This window comes from Pan troglodytes, chromosome 1 (genome assembly GCF_028858775.2).
Source record: "Pan troglodytes isolate AG18354 chromosome 1, NHGRI_mPanTro3-v2.0_pri, whole genome shotgun sequence".
Classification (NCBI taxonomy): Eukaryota; Metazoa; Chordata; class Mammalia; order Primates; family Hominidae; genus Pan; species Pan troglodytes.
Genome location: NC_072398.2, coordinates 152,923,258 through 152,945,179, shown reverse-complemented (window position 1 = coordinate 152,945,179; position 21,922 = coordinate 152,923,258). Strand labels below are relative to the sequence as shown.

Below are 21,922 nucleotides of genomic sequence, written 5' to 3'. Positions count from 1 at the left end.
ACAAATCACTTAACATGTCTGAGCTGGTTTTCTTTTCTGCACAGGGCATATTGATACTTGTCTTCATGACCTGACTCACAAGGATTTAGTTCAGCTAACGCATTAGGAAGTGACCAGTAACTTAGATGTCCCCACACAGATAATAGTTGTCAGAGAGGCATTGCCGGGAAAACACCCTGGAGTTGGACAACCAGGGTTGGAGTTCCAACTGCACCAATTACTGTATATGTGACCCTACACAAGCCATTTTCTCCTCTAAACCTTTGTTTTCTAATCTATAAAAAATGGTATTATGATACATCTCACATAAAATTGTTGTTGATAATTAATTGAGGTAACATATGAAAGTAGCTGGTACATTAATCAGTGTTTCTTGGACCTTAATGTTGATTTTGAAAAAAGTCCTTGCTGACCTTCCTCTCCCCAGCTCATTTACTTTCACGATACAGCATTTCACTGGAAGTGGGAGCCAGTATCCAAACTCTGTACAAATAAGAGAGATGAGCAGTTTCCCAGTCTATGCATATAATTGAAGACTAGTTTGAGTTCTAGAAGTTCCTTGATATGACACATTTACCAAATATTTTGGGGGCGATTATGTAGCATAAGACACTCAGAGCTTTTTGGAAGAGTTTTGAGCAATGTGATTCTGTCCCCGTGGCTTAGGTAGAGCTGATCCTTTCTTTTCAAGCACTTAGGGTACATGACTATTTTTTTTTCTCCCCCATAATTATTTTATTCTTAGTTTCAGGTTGTTTTTAATTCCTATAACTTTAAGGACAGTAATTTAGATGGAGGTCAAATAATTATTATTTTTTCTCTTTGAAGAAAAGTCTTTGAGACTTAGATAATAGGAACAACCCAGATAAAACCTTAGTCACTAACAAAGGAACCATAATCCAGGTGGTTTTCTTATGTATAAATATGTGGTACTAACTCCTGAGGAAAGTATGGTTTCTTTTCTCTCTTATTATTATTATTATTTTTGAGACAGAGCCTTGCTCTGTCGCCCAGGCTGGAATGCAGTGGCATGATCTTGGCTCACTGCAAGCTCCGCCTCCCGGGTTCATGTCATTCTCCTGTCTCAGCCTCCCGAGTAGCTGGGACTACAGGCGCCCACCACCACGCCCAGCTAAATTTTTTTTGCATTTTTAATAGAGATGGGGTTTCACTGTATTAGCCAGGATGGTCTCGATCTCCTGACCTTGTGATCTGCCTGCCTTGGCCTCCCAAAGTGTTAGGATCACAGGCATGAGCCACCATGCCCGGCCTTTTTTTTTTTTTGAGACGGAGTATCACTCTGTTGCCCAGGCTGGAGTACAGTGGCCCGATCTCAGCTCACTGCAACCTCCACCTCCTGGGTTCAAGCAGTTCTCCTGCTTCAGCCTCCTGAGTAGCTGGGACTACAGGTGCATGCCACCACACCTGCCTAATTTTTTAATTTTTAGTAGAGACGGGGTTTCACCATGTTGGCCAGGCTGGTCTCGAACTCCTGACCTCAAATGATCCACCCATCTCAGCCTCCCAAAGTGCTGGGATTTCAGGTGTGAGCCATTGCACCCAGACTTTCTCTTTATTTTCTATAATGACATTGGCTGATATTTCTATAATGTTTATTTGAGATACAGTATAAAAAAGTAAGCAAAATTTTGGGGGTAGATTGAGATGTAGGAGGGTAGTCATATAAAAATAATAATACTGCTTATGTTTAAAATCACATATACAAATAATGTAACTCTAGCTGCATAAGCCCATAATTTGTTCCAGAGATCTTTGGAACATGTAGAATCTTTGGCCAGCTCAGTTCCTGTTTAAGGAAGGCATTCAACAAAAGAAAGTTGGAAGTGGACTTCCTGGCGTTTTAAACATGAATTTGATGTGTTTTGGGAGAGATTTGTTAACCTGTTTGTGGACCAGAATATCTTTTGAAACACTAATGACAAATAATTTATTTAATGCTATTCACAAAGCACATTGTGGAGTATATAATGGTGCCACCAGAGAAAAAGCAATATTAATTGATATTAATGGCTCTGTGCGATAGTTCAAACTTTTATCTTCCTAGCCATATTGAGTTTCAATGATGAATAATCATAACCATGTGGTAAGAATTTGAAAATACTGAGGAAAGTAGCAATTTAATATAAATGCACAGCAAGAAAACTGTCTGCAAGTTATTCTTCAACAACAACAAAAGTTGAAGGATAGTTTTTTTATGAGGAGAAATGCAATCTATCCTGGTTATGATATTAAAAAGGAGCAAAATCTGATACTTCAGGAAAGTTCATGCACTTTAAGAAGCTTTCAAGCATAAGTATAAATATCATTGTTCATGAAGCCCTGTATTCCAGTAATAATAATAAAAACCTTTAAATTGAGCCTTTTTATTTATTTACTTATTTTTTAGAGATAGGATCTTGCTTTGTCACCCAGGCTAGAGTGTAGTAGCACATAGCACATAGCTCACTGCAGTCTTGAACTCTTGGGTTCAAGCAATATTCCTGCCTCAGTCCTAAGTAGTTGAGACTACAGGCATGTGTCAGATAATTATTTTTTTATTTTATTTTAAGAGATGTAGTCTCGCTGAGGCGACTAGGCTGGTCTTGAACTCCTGACCTTAAGCGATCCTCCCACTTCAGCCTCCTGAGAGCTTTTTAGTTTAAAAAGTATATTTATACACTTACTGAATTTTTGTAATGACCATTTGATGTAGACCAAACTTTAATAATGCCACAATTTACGTGAGGATCAAGGAGGCCAAATGACTCAACTAAACCCCCTGAGACTGAAGGGTACATAATTGAAACTAGATCCAGAACTCTTAACTCTTAATCCATTATTTTCATCTCTTACGTTTCTTTTTCTCTTCTTTCTATTTAACACATTACAAGAATGAGACTATTCCAGTCTATCGATTTATTTATTTTACTGATATTGGAAGTAAGGAGGAGAGATTGTCTGAAATTTTTGTTAGGGGTGATAGAATATGAAATTAGGATGCCATAATACCTCAGCGTATTAAAAGAAACACAATTCACCATGTACTTTAGATATTTTTTAAAGGATAAAATGAGATGGTAGGCAGAAAGAACTTTTAAACGCTGAAGAATTATAAAGATACAAGGCATAATGATTCTATCAGTTAGGAGCCTTTTAGTTGAAAGTAACAGAAAATCCAACCCAGGATGGCTTGGTGAAATTTATTGACTCACGTAACTAAACATTCTGGGATAGGACTGTGTATCAGACAGTGTGTTTTCAGCTGCAAGTAACAGAAAACTACTTACTCAAACTGGCTAAACCAAGATAACTTAACTTATTATTTTACATAAAAGAGAGCTGTGTGTGGTGGCTTGTGCCTGTAATCCCAGCACTTTTGGAGGCCAAGCAGGAGGATCGCTTAGGCCCACAAGTTTGAGACTAGCCTGGGCAACATGGTGAGACCATGTCTCTACGAAAAATAAAAAAATTAGCTGTGTTTGGTAGTATGTGCCTGTGGTCCCAGCTACTAGGGAGGCTGAGGCAGGAGGATCACTTGAGCCTGGGGGGTTGAGGCTGCAGTAAACCATGATCACACTACTGTGTTCCAACCTTGATGACAGAGTGAGACCCTGTCTCAAAATAAATAAGAGGTAGAGTGGGCTCCAAAATGGTTAACTGAGCAACTCACCAATGTCACCAAGGACTTAGGTTTATTTCTTCTTTTTGCTTTGCCATTCTTGGCATTGGTGTCTTTCTCAGCTGGCAGGAAGATGGTGGTAGAAATTCCTAGACCACACACAGATAAGGCAAAATACAGAGGAAGAAAGGGACTGTCTCTTTCTGTGTTTCTTTATTAGGCGTGAAAAAATATTTTCCAGAGCTTCCTGGACATCTTCCTCCTATGTCTTATAAGCTGGCATTGGGCCACATGCTTACACCTAAACCATCACTTAGGCTAGTTCACTTTTATGCCTGGAATAGGGGATGTGAGTCATTTTCCTCCAAAGTGCTTGCAATCTGTACACATCTGGGAATTGTGTTAGGAGGGGAAAAGAGTGGACAATCTCCAGTGCCCACCCCTGACTGTCTCGAAGTAAGACTGGAGCCAGAGGCTCTGCTTTCCTCATGTCAGCGTTGTTGCCAGGCCCACTCTTCTAATGTTTGCAGTGATAACTGCAGTCATTTTAGACCTCATATAATTTAGAAGAAGTGAGGGACACAGAACCACCGTTTGGTAGCTTCTATGGAAAAGAGAAGAGGATTATTTCCCCAAACCCCCAATAAGTTCATTCTTGGATTTTCTTGGCCTAAATTGGTAGTCAATAAGCAATTTAAACCTGAGGATGTGGTCACTCCCACCCAAGCTACCATATGGCTTAAAATGGGGAAGAGAAGTTTCCAAAGGAAAATTAGGGGGAAAGGGAATAGATACCGAAGATGTTGATGTCTAGCACAATAATAACAATTCAAGGCCCTCCATCTTCTGGCCCCAAAGGGCAATAGCTTTCTCCTACAATTAGTCTGTCTTCCATATAGATGAGGCAGAGTGATAAGCATGCAGTCCCCAATCTTTATGGCACCAGGGACTGGTTTCATGGAAGACAGTTTTTCCATGTATTGGAACAAGTGGGATGGTCTCTGGATGAAACTGTTCCACCTCAGATCATCAGGCATTAGATTATCATAAGGTGCAGGCAATCTAGATCCCTTGCATGTGCAGCTCACATTAGGGTTCATGCTCCTATGAGAGTGTAATGCCGCTGCTGATCTGACAGAAGGCTGAACTCAGTCAGTAATGCTTGCCTGCCTGCTACTCACCTCCTGCTGTGTGGCCTGGTTCCTAACAGGCCAAGGGCTGGTACCAGTCTGCAGCCTAGGGGTTGGGGACCCCTGCAATAAGACAAATAAGGCTAGTAAGATAAAATCCCTACCTACTAAAAGGTTTTATTTTAATTTTTTTTTTTTTGAGATAGAGTCTCGCTCTGTCACCCAGGCTGAGGTGCAGTGGTGCAATCTCGGCTCACTGTAACCTCTGCCTCCTGGGTTCAAGCGATTCTCCTGCCTCAGCCTCCTGAGTAGCTGGGATTACAGGCACCTGCCACCATGCCTGGCTATTTTTTTTTTTATTTTTAGAGATGGGTTTTCACCATGTTGGCCAGGCTAGTCTCGAACTCCTGACCTTAGGAGATCTGCCCGCCTCAGCCTCCCAAAGTAATCCCAAAGCCTGGGATTACAGGTGTGAGTCACTGCGCCCAGCCTAAAGACATGAGATTCTAAAGCTGAACTACCCAATGTTGTAACCACTAGCCGAATTTGGATACTGAGCACTTTAAATGTAGCTGGTTCTTCCAAATTGAGACAAGACGTAAGGGTAAATACATGCTGGATCTTAAAAACTTAATTTAAAAAATGAAAACCATCTTAATAATTTTTACATTGATTATAGGCTGAAATGACAATATTTTGGATATACTGGGTTATATAGTTTTAAATTAAATTAATTCAGCTATTTCTTCTTACTTTTGTTACTGTGACTATTAGAAAATTTAAAATTATTTAGCTTACATTGTATTTCTATTGGGCAGTGATGCTCTAGAAAATGAAATAGTCATGGGTACTCCATCAGTTATGGAAATAGGCAATGATGGCAGTAAAGCAACAAATACAGATTACCCCAGAAGGTGTTAAGGATTTCATTTTACAATGAAAAACATCATTAAGATTATATCTACTGAATCAGTCATTTTCCTTACGTTGTGTGATACCTTGTTACGAGTTTACTTTCCAAATCTTTTTTGATTTAGTTTAGTTTGTCCGTCAGAGAGTGTTATATTTTAAAAAAAAGTTAAATGCTGCCTTTCACTGCCTGTTGTGTAGCGTACTTAGATTCTGGAAGCAAATATTTCTTAGAGGAGCATTGATAATATGGCCACTTCACTGTTAGTTTTATTGTTTTCATATGAGTATGAGTGAGGGTATGAAAGCTCACAGTAGCTTCTTAAGGTTCCTTCTGACTTAAATGTTCATTATCTTTTGATGAGTGAATGAGCAGGAACTTTGCATTCTTTAGAAACTAGTGTATCACTTTCTTATTTTGCAGTTCAAAATATAAAATCTTTGAGGATGCTTGAATTTCTAGACCTTTATCATATACTTAGAGGTATATTTGCTGACAGTTGTGCATTGATACTGTGATAGCTTCTTATTCTCCCGTGAAGAACTGATCTGAAGTCATGGAGCTTTAGTTACCTGCTGCTCTTATTCCACCTTGCAGTGGCTATCACATTCCTACAGGTTTTCAACACAGCTTCCCATGAAGTTCCATTCACTGAAAGATATAGCTGGCTCCATTCCTTACAGAAAAACTAATGCCCTGCTTGCCAACTTTTGGCTGTCTAGAATGGAATGTTATTCTGCACGGGAGGAAGCACGATGGAAAAGGGTTCTTCTACCTGCAGGAAATCTAATGTTTGCTCTGTAGTGAAGCATGCGAAAAGTTGAAAGAAAGGAAGCAAAGGAAGAGGCTTGGTCATTAGAAGTTCAGTTTGTGTGAGATTTCCTTTTTTTCCTTTTTGTTTTTCTCTATCCTGTTATACCATCATGGTATTTTAATTTTTTTTTTTCCTAGCTAATGAGTAAATTGCTTTTATATTGGTGTTTGGGACCCACTGTGAATACCATGGACAGATTCACCGGAAAAAAAAAAAAAAAAAAAAAAAACCAAGGAGGAGAAAAATGTTGTTTCTTCTACTTACTTCTCATCATTTTGTGAAGGAGAGTCAGAAAAGCTGTTTTCTACACATACTCCCTTCTCCCTCAACCCATTCACAGTGATTTTTGTCAGCAAACTAATATGCCATTGATTTTACAGTTAGGATCAGAAATATGCACCATTCTTGACTTAACCGATTTTTTTCCCCCTGAGAACAATATCATTTTTACACTAGAGAATATGTGCAAAAACTTATTATCTACAAAGCTGAATGTGTTTTGCCCTTGCCGGGAACATAAAGGGTTAAATTGAAGGCTCAACAAAGACTGGGATGAAAAGAGGACAAGTTGGGGGGCCATAGTTGTTTCCTGTAGGCATTCACTGTTTTGTAGCCAGTGGCCTTTTTTTCTGTCCTCATCACTAGCTCCTTTAACATACCTCTGGGATTTGCTCTGAGCTTGGCTGAACACTCTTGACCTTTGATTGTATAGCAGGGACAGCTTTATTTTATGAAGCTATTCTGATTCAGACACATTTTGACATGGCCTAAAAAGCCATTCAGTAAGTAGTAAATGCACCCTATTTCTGAGTGGGATGCAGGTTATGGATGTGTTAAGGCTCAATCAAGGTTCTGTTAGGAATTAGGACTGGTGTGAAACTCCAGGATACTGGGAGAGGGTTGAGAGTGAGGCCTGAGGTAAGGATCCGGGATGGAGGAAGAGGCTTGCAATGCCTGTGGTGGACATTATATGATAAATTTCATTTAGTGATTTTGGCATGAAACAGCCATATTAAAATGCCCTTTTTGGCTTATTAAATAGAAGCTACTCAATACATGTTTGTTGAACTTAGCTTCTTAACCGATGATACCTTTTCAACCCTACTTCTCTTCTATAATTTGGGCCCCACAAGTTACCCAGATTATGGTTGACAAACTTGAGTAGCACTGCACATTTTAGTCAAATGAGTCATATTTTTGAAGGAAAATGAGGTCAAATAAAGACTTGGTAAACATAAAAAGCCCCTTTGAAATCTCCACACAACTTTTCACCATTTGGTTTCTTTTTTGCTCTCTTTTTACTGTCACATGAATTGGTACAAGTTGTTTTAAAATCTCCAGACCCCAATTCCATGGCCCCCCTCCCCCTTTTTTAAATTGGGTTATAGTCTTTAAAGTCCATTTTAGTTCTAAAACATACTGATTTTAACACCTCATTCACTAAATAAATTGCTTTTTTCAGGCACTATAATGCAAGATAAATAAAATTGTCTATATTTAAAAATGTATTTACCAGCTTTCAAATATAGGCTTGCCTATATTTTAATTGTAGTGTATGCATGATGCAGACCTTTGGGACTATAACCTTTGATTTCAGCATTATAAAATGTCAGGTCCCTTGGCATAAACCACTTTAAAATTGGTGAGACCTGAACTCAAATCCTTGGCTCTGACAAGTACTGGCTGTGTGACCTTAGGCAAATTACTTATTTTTACCAGGCTTCAGTTTCCTCATTTGTAATATGGTGATACCAATGTCCTTTATAAAGTTACTGTAAAGATGAAGTGAGATAATGGGATGTGAATTGTCTAGCATGAAGCCTGGCCTACAGGAAACCCTCAATACATGTTACCTAATGCTACTGTCTGAAAATGTGTCCCAGAATCTCTCTAGCCAACATAAAAACACATTTTATGATGTAACTCTTTACATCATAAATTGAGGAATATTTCAGTCAATAAATGTTTATAAATAAATTAACGGTCAGATGTATTCCAAGTGGAAATGGACCTGACATTTTATTTTTCTTTGCAGATCTTATATTGCACTTTAAACACACCTAAAATTGACATGGAAAGACTCTTAGGAGGACAACTAGGACTAGAAGATTTCATATTTGCCCATGTGAAAGGAATCAAAAAAGAAGTGAATGTGTATAAATCTGAGGATTCACTTGGTCTCACCATTACAGATAATGGTGTTGGCTATGCTTTTATAAAGGTAAGTTTTAAAAAATAACAGTGTAACCTAATTGAGGATAACATTTAAGAAAATCTACCAGGCCAAAGAAAGTTAGAAATGATCTTCAGAGTGAGAGCCTGCTCAGCAAGGATGCATGAATTGGTAATGTTTCACTTTCATTTTAAAAATGTTCAGATATCAGTTTGTGTTTACTATTTTCTTAATTTCTTCCCTTTAGTTTAAACTTCCCCTAGAATTTAGAACTAACTGAAAGGAAAGTCTAACCCTGGTGCCTACTCATTATCCATATAAGCTTTTCCATGTCTGTAGGTTTTAACATCTGATGAATTTCTGGCTTATTTCTATTGAATTAGTGTTATTTCCAACTGTTCATAGTTTTGACTGCCTTATTTACTTCTTTAAAAATGCCCTTCAAAATTTTAGGAAGTATATAAAGTTGGATCTCTGTATCTGTAGGTTCTGTATTAGTGGATTCAACCAACCACAGATTAAAGATAGTTGAAAAAATGGCATCTGTATTGAACATGTATGGCCTTTTTACTTGTCATTATTTCCTAAACAATACAGTACAACTGCTTACGTAGCATTGCCATTGTGTTAGGTATTATAATCTAGAGATGATTTAAAGTATATAGAAGGATGTGGATAGGTTATATGCAAATACTACACCATTTTATACCAGGGACTTGAACATCAGTGGAATTTTAGTATTGATGGCGTGTCCTGGAACCAATCCCCCATGGATACCCAGGGCCAACTGTAATTCCTTTATTCAAATACAAAGAGAGCGATATAGAGCTTCAAAGGCAAGATAAAAGTTTGAAATGGTGTGAAATTAAGAACTGAGGAGAAAGGTAGTCTCATCTCTTAAAAATAACAACTCTATTATTGTAATAGTTATAATAGTAACAGACTTATATTGAATGCATGTACTAGGCACTTTGCATACAATTTCTCACTTAATTCTCACAATTCTATTTGGTTGGTATTATGTTTTTTCTTTGTATTTATTTTTTTGTTGCAGTATAAGACATTTTTAATGTACAGCTTAATGAATGTTTACATACTTATCCCTGTTTAACCATCACCCAGATCAGGATAAATTGCATTTCTGCCACTCAGAAGGCTCATTTGTGCCCCTTCCCAGTCAATAATCTTTTCCCGCAAAGTAGCCATTATTCTGGCATCTATTGCCATGAACTTCATATAATCATATATTATATACTCCACTATTTTCGGCTTCTTTTGCTCAAAAAGATGCCTATGAGATCCATGGATAGGTACTATTTCCAACCCTATTTTACAGATGTGGAAACAGGCTCAGGAAGGTTAAGTAGCTTGCCCAAAGTTATACAGCTGGACACATTCAGGATTTGGATCTATGAGGTCTGACTTCAGAGCTGGCACTTCTATTCACTCGATTAAGAATTAATGATAGATTTCATGCAACAGGGAATATTTTGTGCCTTTATTTTGTCCAAATCTTGATTTGCTGATGCATTGTCACCATTAAATAATCTTAGGGAAGTTATCTTCTTAACTGTAAATGGGACTTTCGCTACCCACTTGATAGAATGGCTATTTTTAGCTCTGCAAAAGATATGACTGTGCTGAAGGTTGAGTGAGTGACCAAATGGAAAATCTGTGACTGGGAAAGTCATATGGGATTATCCAAGGGAAGCTCAGGACATGAGGCACAGGCAGCAGAGAAGGGCTTGGAAGTTTCACAAACATGTGGATTTTAAAAATCTTAGACTCTGACATTCAGAGCTTGTCTTTCTATTTTTTAAAAAATGCTTTGTCAAACATGTGCCTGCCTCAGAGTACTAGTCACTAGCCCTGTGGAGATATAGGGCATGTTAGCAAAGGAGAAAGCAAGGCGTAATCTAAACTGCCAACATATAGTTCAACTTAGAAGAGAGATGCACATTATACTGTATACATGGTTGATGAAATTTTTTAAAAATTGGGAGAGGATAATTTCAAACTTACATAAAGATTGCAATAATAATACAAAGAACTCCTATAAATCATTTATCCAAATCTCCAATTTTTACCATTTGCCATGTTTGAGTTTTTTGTTCTGTCTCATACACACATATATATATATATATATATACTCTTTACCCCTTAGTACTTCAGAGTGTAATTACTAAGAACAAGGATATTCTCTTACATATAACTACAGTACAATTATGAAATTCATAGTCTAATATTGATATAATACTTTTAAACTAATCTATAGTTCACATTGTAGTCTTATCAGCTGTCCTAATTGTGTTCATTATTTTCCCCTCATACAGGTCCAATTTAGGATCCTGTATTTCATTTATGTCTTTTTAGTCTTCTTTATAATCTAGAATAGTTGTCATGTCTTTTTAGTCTTCCTTAATCTAGAATAGTTCCTCAGCCTTTTATAGGATGTCCTTGAATGTGGGTTTTTCTGATGTTTCCTCATGTTGATAAATAGATTGTGCATTTTTGGTAGGAAAATTACATAAGTGATGCTGTGTCCTTCTCAGTGCACCACATCAGAAGGTACATGAAACTGGTTTGTCTCATTGTTTGTGAGATTAATTTTTGTCACTTGTCTGAGGTAGTGTCCACTAGTCTTTTTCACTACAAAATTATTTCCCTTTGTGATACGTAATTGTGGAGAGATGCTTTGATATCATGAAAATACCCTGTTTTCTTACTTGCATGGCACAAATTTAGTATCTGTTGATGAGTCTTACCTGAATTAATTTTTCCTATAATGGTTGAAAAAATGATGATTTTTCTAATTCCATCACTCCTTATATGTTTCTCTGAAAGCATTTTATGGTAGGGAAAAAGCTGCCCTTATTTATTGTCAACATGGGTACATGACTTCGTGTTTTACTGAATGGTTTATAGTCTGTTACTATGAATTATATTGATGCTCAAATTTCCTGAGACTTGGCCTGCAGGAACTCCTGTAAGTGGGCCCCCATGTCCTTTTGACATGGCTCCTATCATTTTATTGAGTAAGTTCTTACTTTCTAGAACACAACAAGATATTCTAGACCCATCTTGTATCTCCTTTTCCTCTGACCTAGAATCAACTATTTCTCTCAGAAGCTCTGATTTTTACTAGAGATTGATAGTCAAGTTCTGGTGTTAGCTGTGCTCATACACTGAAGTCAAGTTCTGGTGTTAGCTGTGCTCATACACTGAAGTCAAGATTGATAGTCAAGTTCTGGTGTTAGCTGTGCTCATACATTGAAGTCAAGTTCTGGTGTTAGCTGTGCTCATACATTGCTATTGGAGTGCATTATTTCTAGATCCTTTCAGTGGTAGAATTAGAGAACATGTTTATTAGAAGTTATGAATTGGGCCAGGCATGGTGGCTCACACCTGTTATCCCAGCACTTTGGGAGGCTGAGGTAGGTGGATAACTTGAGGCCAGGAGTTCGAGACCAACCTGGCCAACATGGTGAAACTCCATCTCTACTAAAAATGCAAAAATTAGCTGGGTGTGGTGCACACCTGTAATTCCAGCTACTTGGGAGGCCAAGACAGGAGAATCACTTGAGCCTGGGAGGTGGAGGTTGCAATGAGCCGAGATCATGTCACTGCACTCCAGCCTGGGCGACAGAGGGAGACTCTGTCTCAAAAAAAAAAAAAAAAAAAAAAATTACGAACTCGTAACGATGCTTCTAATTGTCATCCTGTCCCACAGGGTTATTTCTTGGCTTCCCCATCAAAATTTTTACTTTCAAAGTCATTAAAATATTTACTCATTGTAGAGATCTTTCACCTTCCTGGTTAGCTGTATTCCTAGGTATTTTATTCTTTTTGTGACAATTGTGAATGAGATTGTCTTTCTGATTTGGTGCTTGGTTTGGCTGTTGGTGTATAGGAATGTTAGTTAGGGATTTTTGTACATTGATTTTGTATCTTGAAACTTTGCTGAAGTTGTTTATCAGCTGAAGGAGCTTTTGGGTCAAGACTATTGGGTTTTCCAGATATAGAATCATGTCATCTGCAAACAGAGATAGTTTGACTTCCTCTTTCCCTATTTGGATGCCCTTTATTGCTTTTTTCTGCCTGATTGCTCTGGCTAGGACTTCCAATACTATGTTAAGTAGGAGTGGTGAGAGAGAGCATATTTGTCTTGTGCTGGTTTTCAAGGGGAATGCTTCTGGCTTTTTTCCATTCAGTATAATGTTGGCTGTGGGTTTGTCATAGATTGGTCTTATTATTTTGATGTATGTATACCTAGTTTGATGACAGCTTTAACATGAAGGGTGTTGAATTTTATCAAAAGCCTTTTCTGCATCTATTGAGATAATCATGTTGTTTTTGTCTTTAGTTCTGTTTATGTGATGAAGCACATTTATTGATATGCTTATGTTGAACCAATCTTGCATCCTGGGGATGAAGCCTACTTGCTCATGCTGGATTAGGTTTTTGATGTGCTGCTGGATTTGATTTGCAAGTATTTTGTTGAGGATTTTTGCATCAGTGTTCAGCAAGGATATTGGCCTGAAGTTTTCTTTTTTTGTTGTGTCTCTGCCAGGTTTTGGTATCAGGATGATGTGGCCTCATAGAATGAATTGGGGAGGAGTCCCTCCTCCTCAGTAGTTTCTATAGGAATGGCACCAGCTTTTCTTTGTATATTTGATAGAATTCAGTTGTGAATCCATCAGGTTCTAGGCTTTTTTTTTTTTTTTTGGTTGATAGGTTATTTATTACTGCTTCAATTTCATTATTGGTCTGTTCAGGAAATCAGTTTCTTCCTGGTTCAGTCTTGGGAGAGTATATGTGTCCAGGAATTTATTCATCTCTTCTAGTTTTCTAGTTAGTGTGCATAGAGGTGTTTATAGTAGTTTCTGATGGTTATTTTTATTTCTGTGGGGTCAGTGGTTACATTGTCTTCATCATTTCTAATTGTGTTTATTTAGATCTTCTCTCTTTTCTTCTTTATTAGTCTAGCTAGTGGCCTATCTATCTAACTAATTTTTTTCATAAAACCAACTCCTGGATCTATTGATCTTTTGAATGTTTTTTTTTTGTCTTGTTCAGTTCAGCTCTGGTTTTGGTTATTTCTTGTCTTCTGCTAACTTTGGGGTTGATTTATTTTTGCGTCTCTAGTTCTCTTAGTTGTGATGTTAGGTAGTTAAGGTTTGAGATCTTTCTAACTTTTTTAATGTGGGCATTATAGTGCTGTAAGTTTCCCTCTTAAAACTGCCTTATCAGTGTCCCAGAGATTCTGGTATGTTGTATCTTTGTTCTCATTAGTTTCAAATAATTTCTTGATTTCTGCCTTAATTTCACTATTTACCCAAAAGTCATTCAGGAGCATGTTGTTTAATTTCCATGTAATTGCATGGGTTTTAGCGATTTTCTTGACTTCTATTTTTATTGCACTGTGGTCCAAGAGTATGTTTGGTATGATTTCAGTTCTTTTGCATTTGCTGAGGAGTGTTTTATGTCCAGTTATAATATGTGGTCAATTTTAGAGTATATACCATGTGGTGATGACAAGAATGTATATTCTGTTGTTTTTGGGTGGAGAGTTTTGGGTGTTGTTTTGGGTGTTGTTTTTGGGTGGATCTTTCAGATCCATTTGGTCCAATGTTGAGTTCAGGTCCTGAATATCTTTGTTAATTTTCTACCTCAATGATCTGTCTACTACTGTCAGTAGAGTGTTGAAGTCTCCCACTATTGTTCTGTGGGAGTCTGTGTCTCTTTGTAGGTCTTTAAGAACTTGCTTTATGAATCTGGGTACTCCTGTGTTGGGTGCATATATATTTAGGATAGTTAGGTTGTCTTGTCAGATTGAACCCTTTTACCATTATATAATTCCCTTCTCTGTCTTTTTTGATCTTTGTTGGTTTGAAGTCTGTTTTGTCTGAAACAAAACAGGGTCAGGATTGCAGCCCCTGCTTTTTTTTGTTTTCCATTTGCTTGGTAGATTTTTTTCTCTATCCCTTTATTTTGAATCTTGGGTGTTATTTTGTGTGAGATGGGTCTCTTGAAGACAGCATACCATTGGGTCTTGGTTCTTTATCCAGCTTGCCACTCTGTGCATTTTAAATGGGACATTTAGCCTGTTTACATTCAAAGTTAGTATTGATATGTGTGGATTTGATCCTATCTTTGTGTTATTAGCTGGTTATTATATTGGCTTGTTTGTGTGATTGCTTTATAGTAACACTGGTCTATGTGTAAGTATGTTTTGTATTAGCTGGTACAGTGCTCAGAGAAATTAGAGAAGAGACAAACACATGGAAAAATATCCCATGCTTGTGGATAGGAAGAGTCAATATCATTAAAATGGCCATACTACCTAAATCAATTTACAGATTCAATGCTATTCCTATCAAATTACGAATGACATTCTTCACAGAACTATAAAAAATTATTTTAAAATTCATATGGAACAACAGTGACAAAAAACCTGAATAGCCAAGATAATCCTAAGCAAAAAGAACAAAGCTGGAGGCATCATATTACCCGACTTCAAACTGTACTACAGGGCTACAGTAACCAAACAGCATGGTACTTGTACAAAAACAGGCACATAGACCAATGGAACAGAATAGAGAGCCCAGAAATAAGGCTGCACAGCTACAACCACCTGATATTTAACAAAGCTGACAAAAACAAGCAATGGGGAAGACTCCCTATTTAATAAATGATGCTGGGATAGCCATATGCAGCTAAGAAATGATGCTGGCTAGCCATATGCAGAAGACTGAAGCTGGACCCCTCCTTACACCATATACAATAATTAAGATGAATTAAAGACTTAAATGTAAAATTCAAAACTATAAAAACTCTGGAAGACAATGTAGGCAATATCATTCTGAACATTGCAATGGGCAAAGATTTCATGACAAAGACACCAAAGCAATCAGAATAGAAGCAAATATTGACAAGTGGGATCTAATTAAACTTACGAGCTTCTGCACAGCAAGAGAAACTATCAACAGAGTAAACAGACAACCTACAGAATAGGAGAAAAATATTTGCAAACTATATATCTGATAAAGGTCTAATATCCAGCATCTTTAAGGAAAGTTACCAGAAAAAAAAGACAACTCCATTAAAAAGTGGACAAAGGACATGAACAGACACTTTTCAAAAGCAGACACACATGTGGCCAACAATAATATTAAAAAAAAAGCTGAACCTCACTGATCATTAGAGAAATGCAAATCAAAACCACAGTGAGATACCATCTCACACCAGTCAGAATGGCTATTATTAAAAAATAAAAAAATAAGTTGCTGGTGAGGTTGCAGAGAAAAGGGAACCCTCATACGCTGTTGGTGTGAGTGTAAATTAGTTCAGCCATTGTGGAAAACAGTATGGCAATTCGTCAGCTAAAAGCAGAACTACCATTTGACTCAGCAATCCCATTACTGGGTGTATACCCAGAGGATTAGAAAGCATTCTACCATAAAGACACATGCATGTATATGTTTACTGCAGCACTGTTCACAGTAGTAATGACATGGAATCAACCTAAATGCCAATCAGCAGCAGACTGGATAAAGAAATGTGGTACATATACACCATGGAATACTATGCAGCATTAAAAAGAATGAGATCATGTCTTTTGTGGCAACATGGATGTAGCTGGAGACTATTATCCTCAGCAAACTAATGCAGGAAGGAAGAGAAAACCAAGTACTGCATGTTCTCACTTATAAGTGGGAGCTAAATGATGAGAACTTATGAACACAGAGGAGGAAACAACAGACACTGGGGTCTACTTGACCCCAGTCATAGTGAGACTCTGTCTCTACAACAAATAGAAAATCCCTTGACCCCAAAATAGTGAGACTCTGTCTCTACAGCAAATAGAAAAAATTAGCTGGGTATAGTGGCATGCACCTATAGTACCAGCTACTCAAGAGGCTGAGGTGGGAGAATTGCTTGAGCCTGGGGAACTCAAGGTTGCAGTGAGCCATGATCATGCCACCACTCTCAGCAAGACACTGTCTCTTAAAAAAAAAAAAAAAAGTCAAACTATATTAAAAAATACATTCAGAGATGTGTCATTCCTTCTCCTAACTCTTCTATCCCATTACTTTTCCACACTCCTTAGAGATAACCAATTTTATTAATTTCTGTTTTATCCTTCCTGTGTTTCTTTTTGCCAAGATAAGCAAAATGGAATGTTTCATGAGTTTGCATATCACCATGTGCAGAGACCATGCTGTGTGATTATAATTTTAATGTATGTGCTGCTGAAGTGAGCACTTGGTATGTTTTTAACTTGGCTGGAAATAAGAGTAGGTTAAAGTCACAGTAGGACAGTGTGGTAGGTGTTCAAATGAGGGTGAGCATTCCATGGTGAGAGAGGCATTACAGTGCGGTGCGTAGGGGCATGGACTTTAGAATCAGATAGGCCTGCTTTCAGTCTTAGCCAGATCACTTATTTACTGGCTGTGTAACATTGGCCAAGGCATTAAACTTTTCTGAGCCTTCTCTCAAGTGGGAATGTTAGCACCTACGTTATAGTATTATTTGGGGTATAAATATAATGACATGCTTAAAATGTCTGCAGTACTCACAATTAATAGCTAATATTTTAATAATAGTTCTAACAATAAACTATTACATAATTAGGAGAGATCAATGGCAGAGAAATGCATTTTATAGTTTTGTATGGTTCACACAGATGAAACTGGTTTTTTTGTTTGTTTTTGTAGAGACAAGGTTTTGCCATGCTGCTCAGTTGAGCAGGGCTCAAGTGATCCCTCTCTCTAGGCCTCCCAAAATGCTGGGATTACAGGGATGAGCCACCATACATGGCCCAGATGAAACTTTTTAGGTGAAAAAACAACCTACTTAAATGTTCATGATTTTATTATCTAAGTCTCAACATTTCCAAGAACAAAAAGTATATAAATAACTTAATCAGAAAATTAAGAGCATACTTATAACAAAACCTGTATATAGTTAAGGCAGCAGCTGGAAAATGTTTTCTGTAAAGGGCAGATGGTAAATATTTTGTGCTTTGTGGGTTATATGGTCTTTGCTGCAACTACTTAACTAAGCCCATGTAGCACAAAAACAGTTACAGATAATACTTAGATGAATGAGCATGCATGTTTCCCAGTGAGAACTTACTCATAGACACTGTAATTTGAATTTATTATAATTTTCACATCATAAATCTTCTTTTGATTTTTTTCCGAACTATTCAAAAAGGTAAAAACCATTCATAACTCATGGGCCATATAAAAACAGGTGGTGGCCCATGGTGGAGGGTACACATCACCCTGGAGTTCTGCTGTGAGCCATAGTTTGATGACACCTGGTTTAAGAGAATAGACTTGTACTTTAATTAATTAGTTAATTTACTTGCTTACTTATTTATTGAGACGGAGTCTCACTCTGTCACCCAGGCTGGAGTGCAGTGGTGTGGTCTTGGCTCACTGCAACCTCTGCCTCCTGGGTTCAAGCGATTCTCCTGCCTCAGCCTCCCGAGTAGCTGGGGTTATAGGAATGTGCCACCATGCCTGGGTAATTTTTGCATTTTTAGTAGAGACAGGGTTTCACCATGTTGGCCAGGCTGGTCTTGAACTCCTGACTTCAGGTGATCTGCCCGCCTCACCCTCCCAAAGTGCTAGGATTACAGGCATGAGCCACCACACCAAGCTGAGACTTGTACTTTCAAATTTAAAATAAAAATAAGGATTTATAACATGCAATTAAGAAATGAGGCTAAACTGATTTTTAAAAACCCACCTGACTTTGTTTTAAATTGAAATAGTTTGACTAACCACAAAACTGTCATTCTCAGAATATCTCCTGCAGATCTTTATGATTTACCATACTTTTGCTTTAGTAGAACCACATTTTAGAGTGATCATTTCGAGAAATATGATACTTACATATTTCTAACATTTTACTTGTTCATTTGCCCAAACTAAGAATCAGCAAGACTGGAAATGTAGGAAGTCAAGGGGGCAGAGGATTACAGGATGGAAGCTAGGATCTGAGCAGAGGTCTGTGAAGCCAGAATAGACATGATGATTTGTGAAAACAGGTACTGTTTGAGATCTGGAGACCATGATGAGGTGTTGATGAGAAACAGCTTTAGTAGAAATAAGGAAACGGAAAATGGAAAAATAAGGCTGTCAAAAAAAAAATTTCAGAGTTCAAAGGTGATAGATTATTTTGGACATTTATAACCCAAAACTTTGTACTTTAGGTCAGAAGACCTTGGGTTCTATACCTTTTTAAAAAACATTTTTAATTTTAAAAATTATGTCACCTCTGTTTGAGACCTAATTCTGTTGTTTATTAGCTGTGTTATCTTGGGCAAGCCATGTAATTATTGTGGCTTAAATTCCTCATTCATTAAATGGAATGATAAATATCCTTTTCCTAGGCTTATTGTGAAGACTAAATGAGATAACTATTTACAACTGTATGACTGTTAGCTTATTATTATGGGCGAGGTTTGAGGACAGTGTTGGAAGGATCAGCAACACAAATCTCAAAGTTGCTGATCATGGCGACTGGACATGTAGCTCAGAGTCTGGTGCTTAAGATTTTAGGGAGAGTGGAGCGGATAAGGCAGCCGCAGGGGCGGAGCCAGGGGCCTTTGCCTGGCTTGGTGGCTGGCTCTACCTTCCCTGTTTTCACCTCCCGCTGCGCTAATGGCTCCCAAAGGCAGCTCCAAACAGCCGTCCGAGGAAGACCTGCTCCTGCAGGATTTCAGCGGCAACCTCTCGGCCAAGTCCTTCGCGATCTTCTTCGGGAATGCGTTCGTCGTGTCTGCCATCCCCATCTGGTTATACTGGAGAATATGGCATATGGATCTTATTCAGTCTGCTGTTTTCTATAGTGTGATGACCCTAGAAAGCACATATTTGGTAGCCTTTGCATACAAGAATGTTAAATTTGTTCTCAAGCACAAAGTAGCACAGAAGAGGGAGGATACTGTTTCCAAAGAAGTGACTAGAAAACTTTCTGAAGCTGATAATAGAAAGATGTCTCGGAAGGAGAAAGATGTAAGAATCTTGTGGAAGAAGAATGAAGTTGCTGATTCTGAAGCTACAACATTTTCCATTTTCTATTAACAACACTCTGTTCCTGGTCTTGGTCATTTTTGCTTCTTCTTCGTTTTGAAGAACTGCAACCCCACAGTGAACTACATTTTGTCCATAAGTGCTTCATCAGGACTCATCGCCCTCCTGTCTACTGGCTCCAAGTAGACCATGTCAGCTTCACCCCCCGGCTTTGTGTCTGTGGGTGGCCTGTGGTATATGGAAAAGTAGCAGGGTGTTCAGGATGGGAGACACACAAGATGTTTTTATAGTCTAGAGCCTTTAAAAAACCCAAGGGAATGTAATTCAGTATTTGTTTATTGGCTGTTTTTGACAGATTTTTGAAATTAAATGAATTGAAAGGGGAAAAAAAAAGATTTTAGGGAGAGTGTATGCTGCCCTAGACTTCTGCTGACATCTGTGATGAGAAGGCAGAATTCTCTAAATATATGGGATGAACATAATGGAAGATATTATAATAATGATCTGAAATGGTTGGAAACCTCTATGTTTAATAATGTAAATCCTATCTTCCAATAAATAAATAAATCTTCTCTACCTTTTGCACCATCAAGCTTCAAAGACAGGTGAAAGTTCCTGAGTGTTATAGAGAATAGTATAAGTAACTCAGTAAATAAAGTATAGCATTAATGCCTCTCTTTTTTCCTTCTTATTCCTTTGCATCTGATTAGTGCCTTTGGCAATATTATTAATCTCTGTCAAGTTATTTTATGATTATCAAAGCACATTAGGTTTCAGAAACTTGTCTCCATTGCTCCCGTATTGTTTATTCTGCCCATTTTGGAGGCTAAGGCTCAGGTAACCCATAAAATATATAATCCATGTCTCCAACTTTGCTTCTTTATCTGGTTCATCTTCTCCAAGTTTCCTGTATTGATTTTCCTGTGTCTTCATTCCAGATTCTTATCTGCTGCCTCTGATAGTGAAATGTGCTGTGACTTTTCTCTTGCTACCTGGATTCTCACCCTGCTGTCTGCTCTGACTTCCGGTGACTGCCTTTCTTCCCTCTGGGCACTCTTCTGGTTGCTGAGGCATCTCTAGGATTACTGAAGTGACTCATGGGCCTCTGCAACCCTAGATTTCTGTTACTCTGACCTTTAATTCCCTGGTGAGATTCAGGTGTGTCTTCAAAGTCTTTAACTTTTATATAATGCTTATTTTAAATAAAATTGTAACTCTAAATCTTAAGCAAAAAATACTGTGTGGTGAGACTCTGAAATTTGTATGGTGTAGCTGACCAAATAAAAAAATAAATTCAAGATGTATCAAGAGATAAATTAGAATAAAAACTAAGAAAAAAAATCAAAGTATAGATTATTGAATTCTTTGATGAATTATGAATTGTGTAAAATATTTAATAGTTTTTTCTTCTTTAGACTCTAGTCTTTTCTTTAATCTTGTTTATTTTTCTATGACAGTTGAGAAACTCTAGTTGTACTGAGTGATTCCCATTGTTTCTGTTAGCGATATAAGTTTAATATGGGTTTCTAATAAAATAATGTCGGTAGATTATGAAACTTCTGGTATCTTTGCTTAACTGTTTCTAATGACAGTGAGCTCTGTTTAAATTGGCATTGTGACATTTGCATATAGCATGGTAACAGTCACTATTAGAATGAATGAACATAGCAATATTCTTAAAATTTGGGATAAAAGAGAAATCTATTTTGAGTTTTGATTTATAATAATGCAATTTAAACATTAAAAATGCTTAACCTTCCTAAGTTATTCTTGTTCCTGATGACAATATGACGGAGATGCTGGAGGTAGTTGAGATCAGTTTTCTCCTAGCTCTTGGACACAATGATCAATCACCCTGCTGATTCAGAAGACGTTATACTTCCACCTAGCAAGGGTAAAGAATACACAACCTTTATTACACAATAGCAGCCACTCCTGATATTGCTATCATTCCTATGAAGGATTTGGGACTTCTGAGACAGATTATGGCCTTCATTTTGCCTCATTCCTCATCACTGTGGAAGAACTTGTACATCTTCTGCAGGGCTGTTTTCTGCAATTCTGGAAGATTTTTCTGGAGGTCCTGCCCCTAAAATCCTTTCAGAAATTCTTGGTGCCATCTTGGGAATACTAGATACCATTTTGATACTTTACCCTACAGATGTATTGTAGAGAAGTAAGATAGATTTAAGAAAGACCAACTTGAAGTTTCTCCTTGGGGTCCTACA

At 37.6% G+C, this 21,922-nt stretch overlaps 1 protein-coding gene and 1 pseudogene across 3 annotated transcripts in view; both read left to right on the top strand.

The window, feature by feature from the left end:
* Nucleotides 1–21,922, top strand: part of GIPC2 (GIPC PDZ domain containing family member 2) — a 93,038-nt gene that overhangs the window by 26,894 nt on the left and 44,222 nt on the right. For 2 of the 3 annotated variants that reach the window (XM_063817034.1, XM_016921252.4), the window contains exon 2: nt 8,509–8,694. The exons of the other annotated variant lie outside the window; for it this stretch is intronic. In XM_063817034.1, coding sequence (XP_063673104.1) covers nt 8,509–8,694 — 186 coding nt within the window. The remainder of the gene's footprint in view (nt 1–8,508; nt 8,695–21,922) is intronic. 3 annotated transcript variants of the gene reach the window in all.
* LOC134810852 (translocon-associated protein subunit gamma-like) lies at nt 19,263–19,993 on the top strand (annotated as a pseudogene).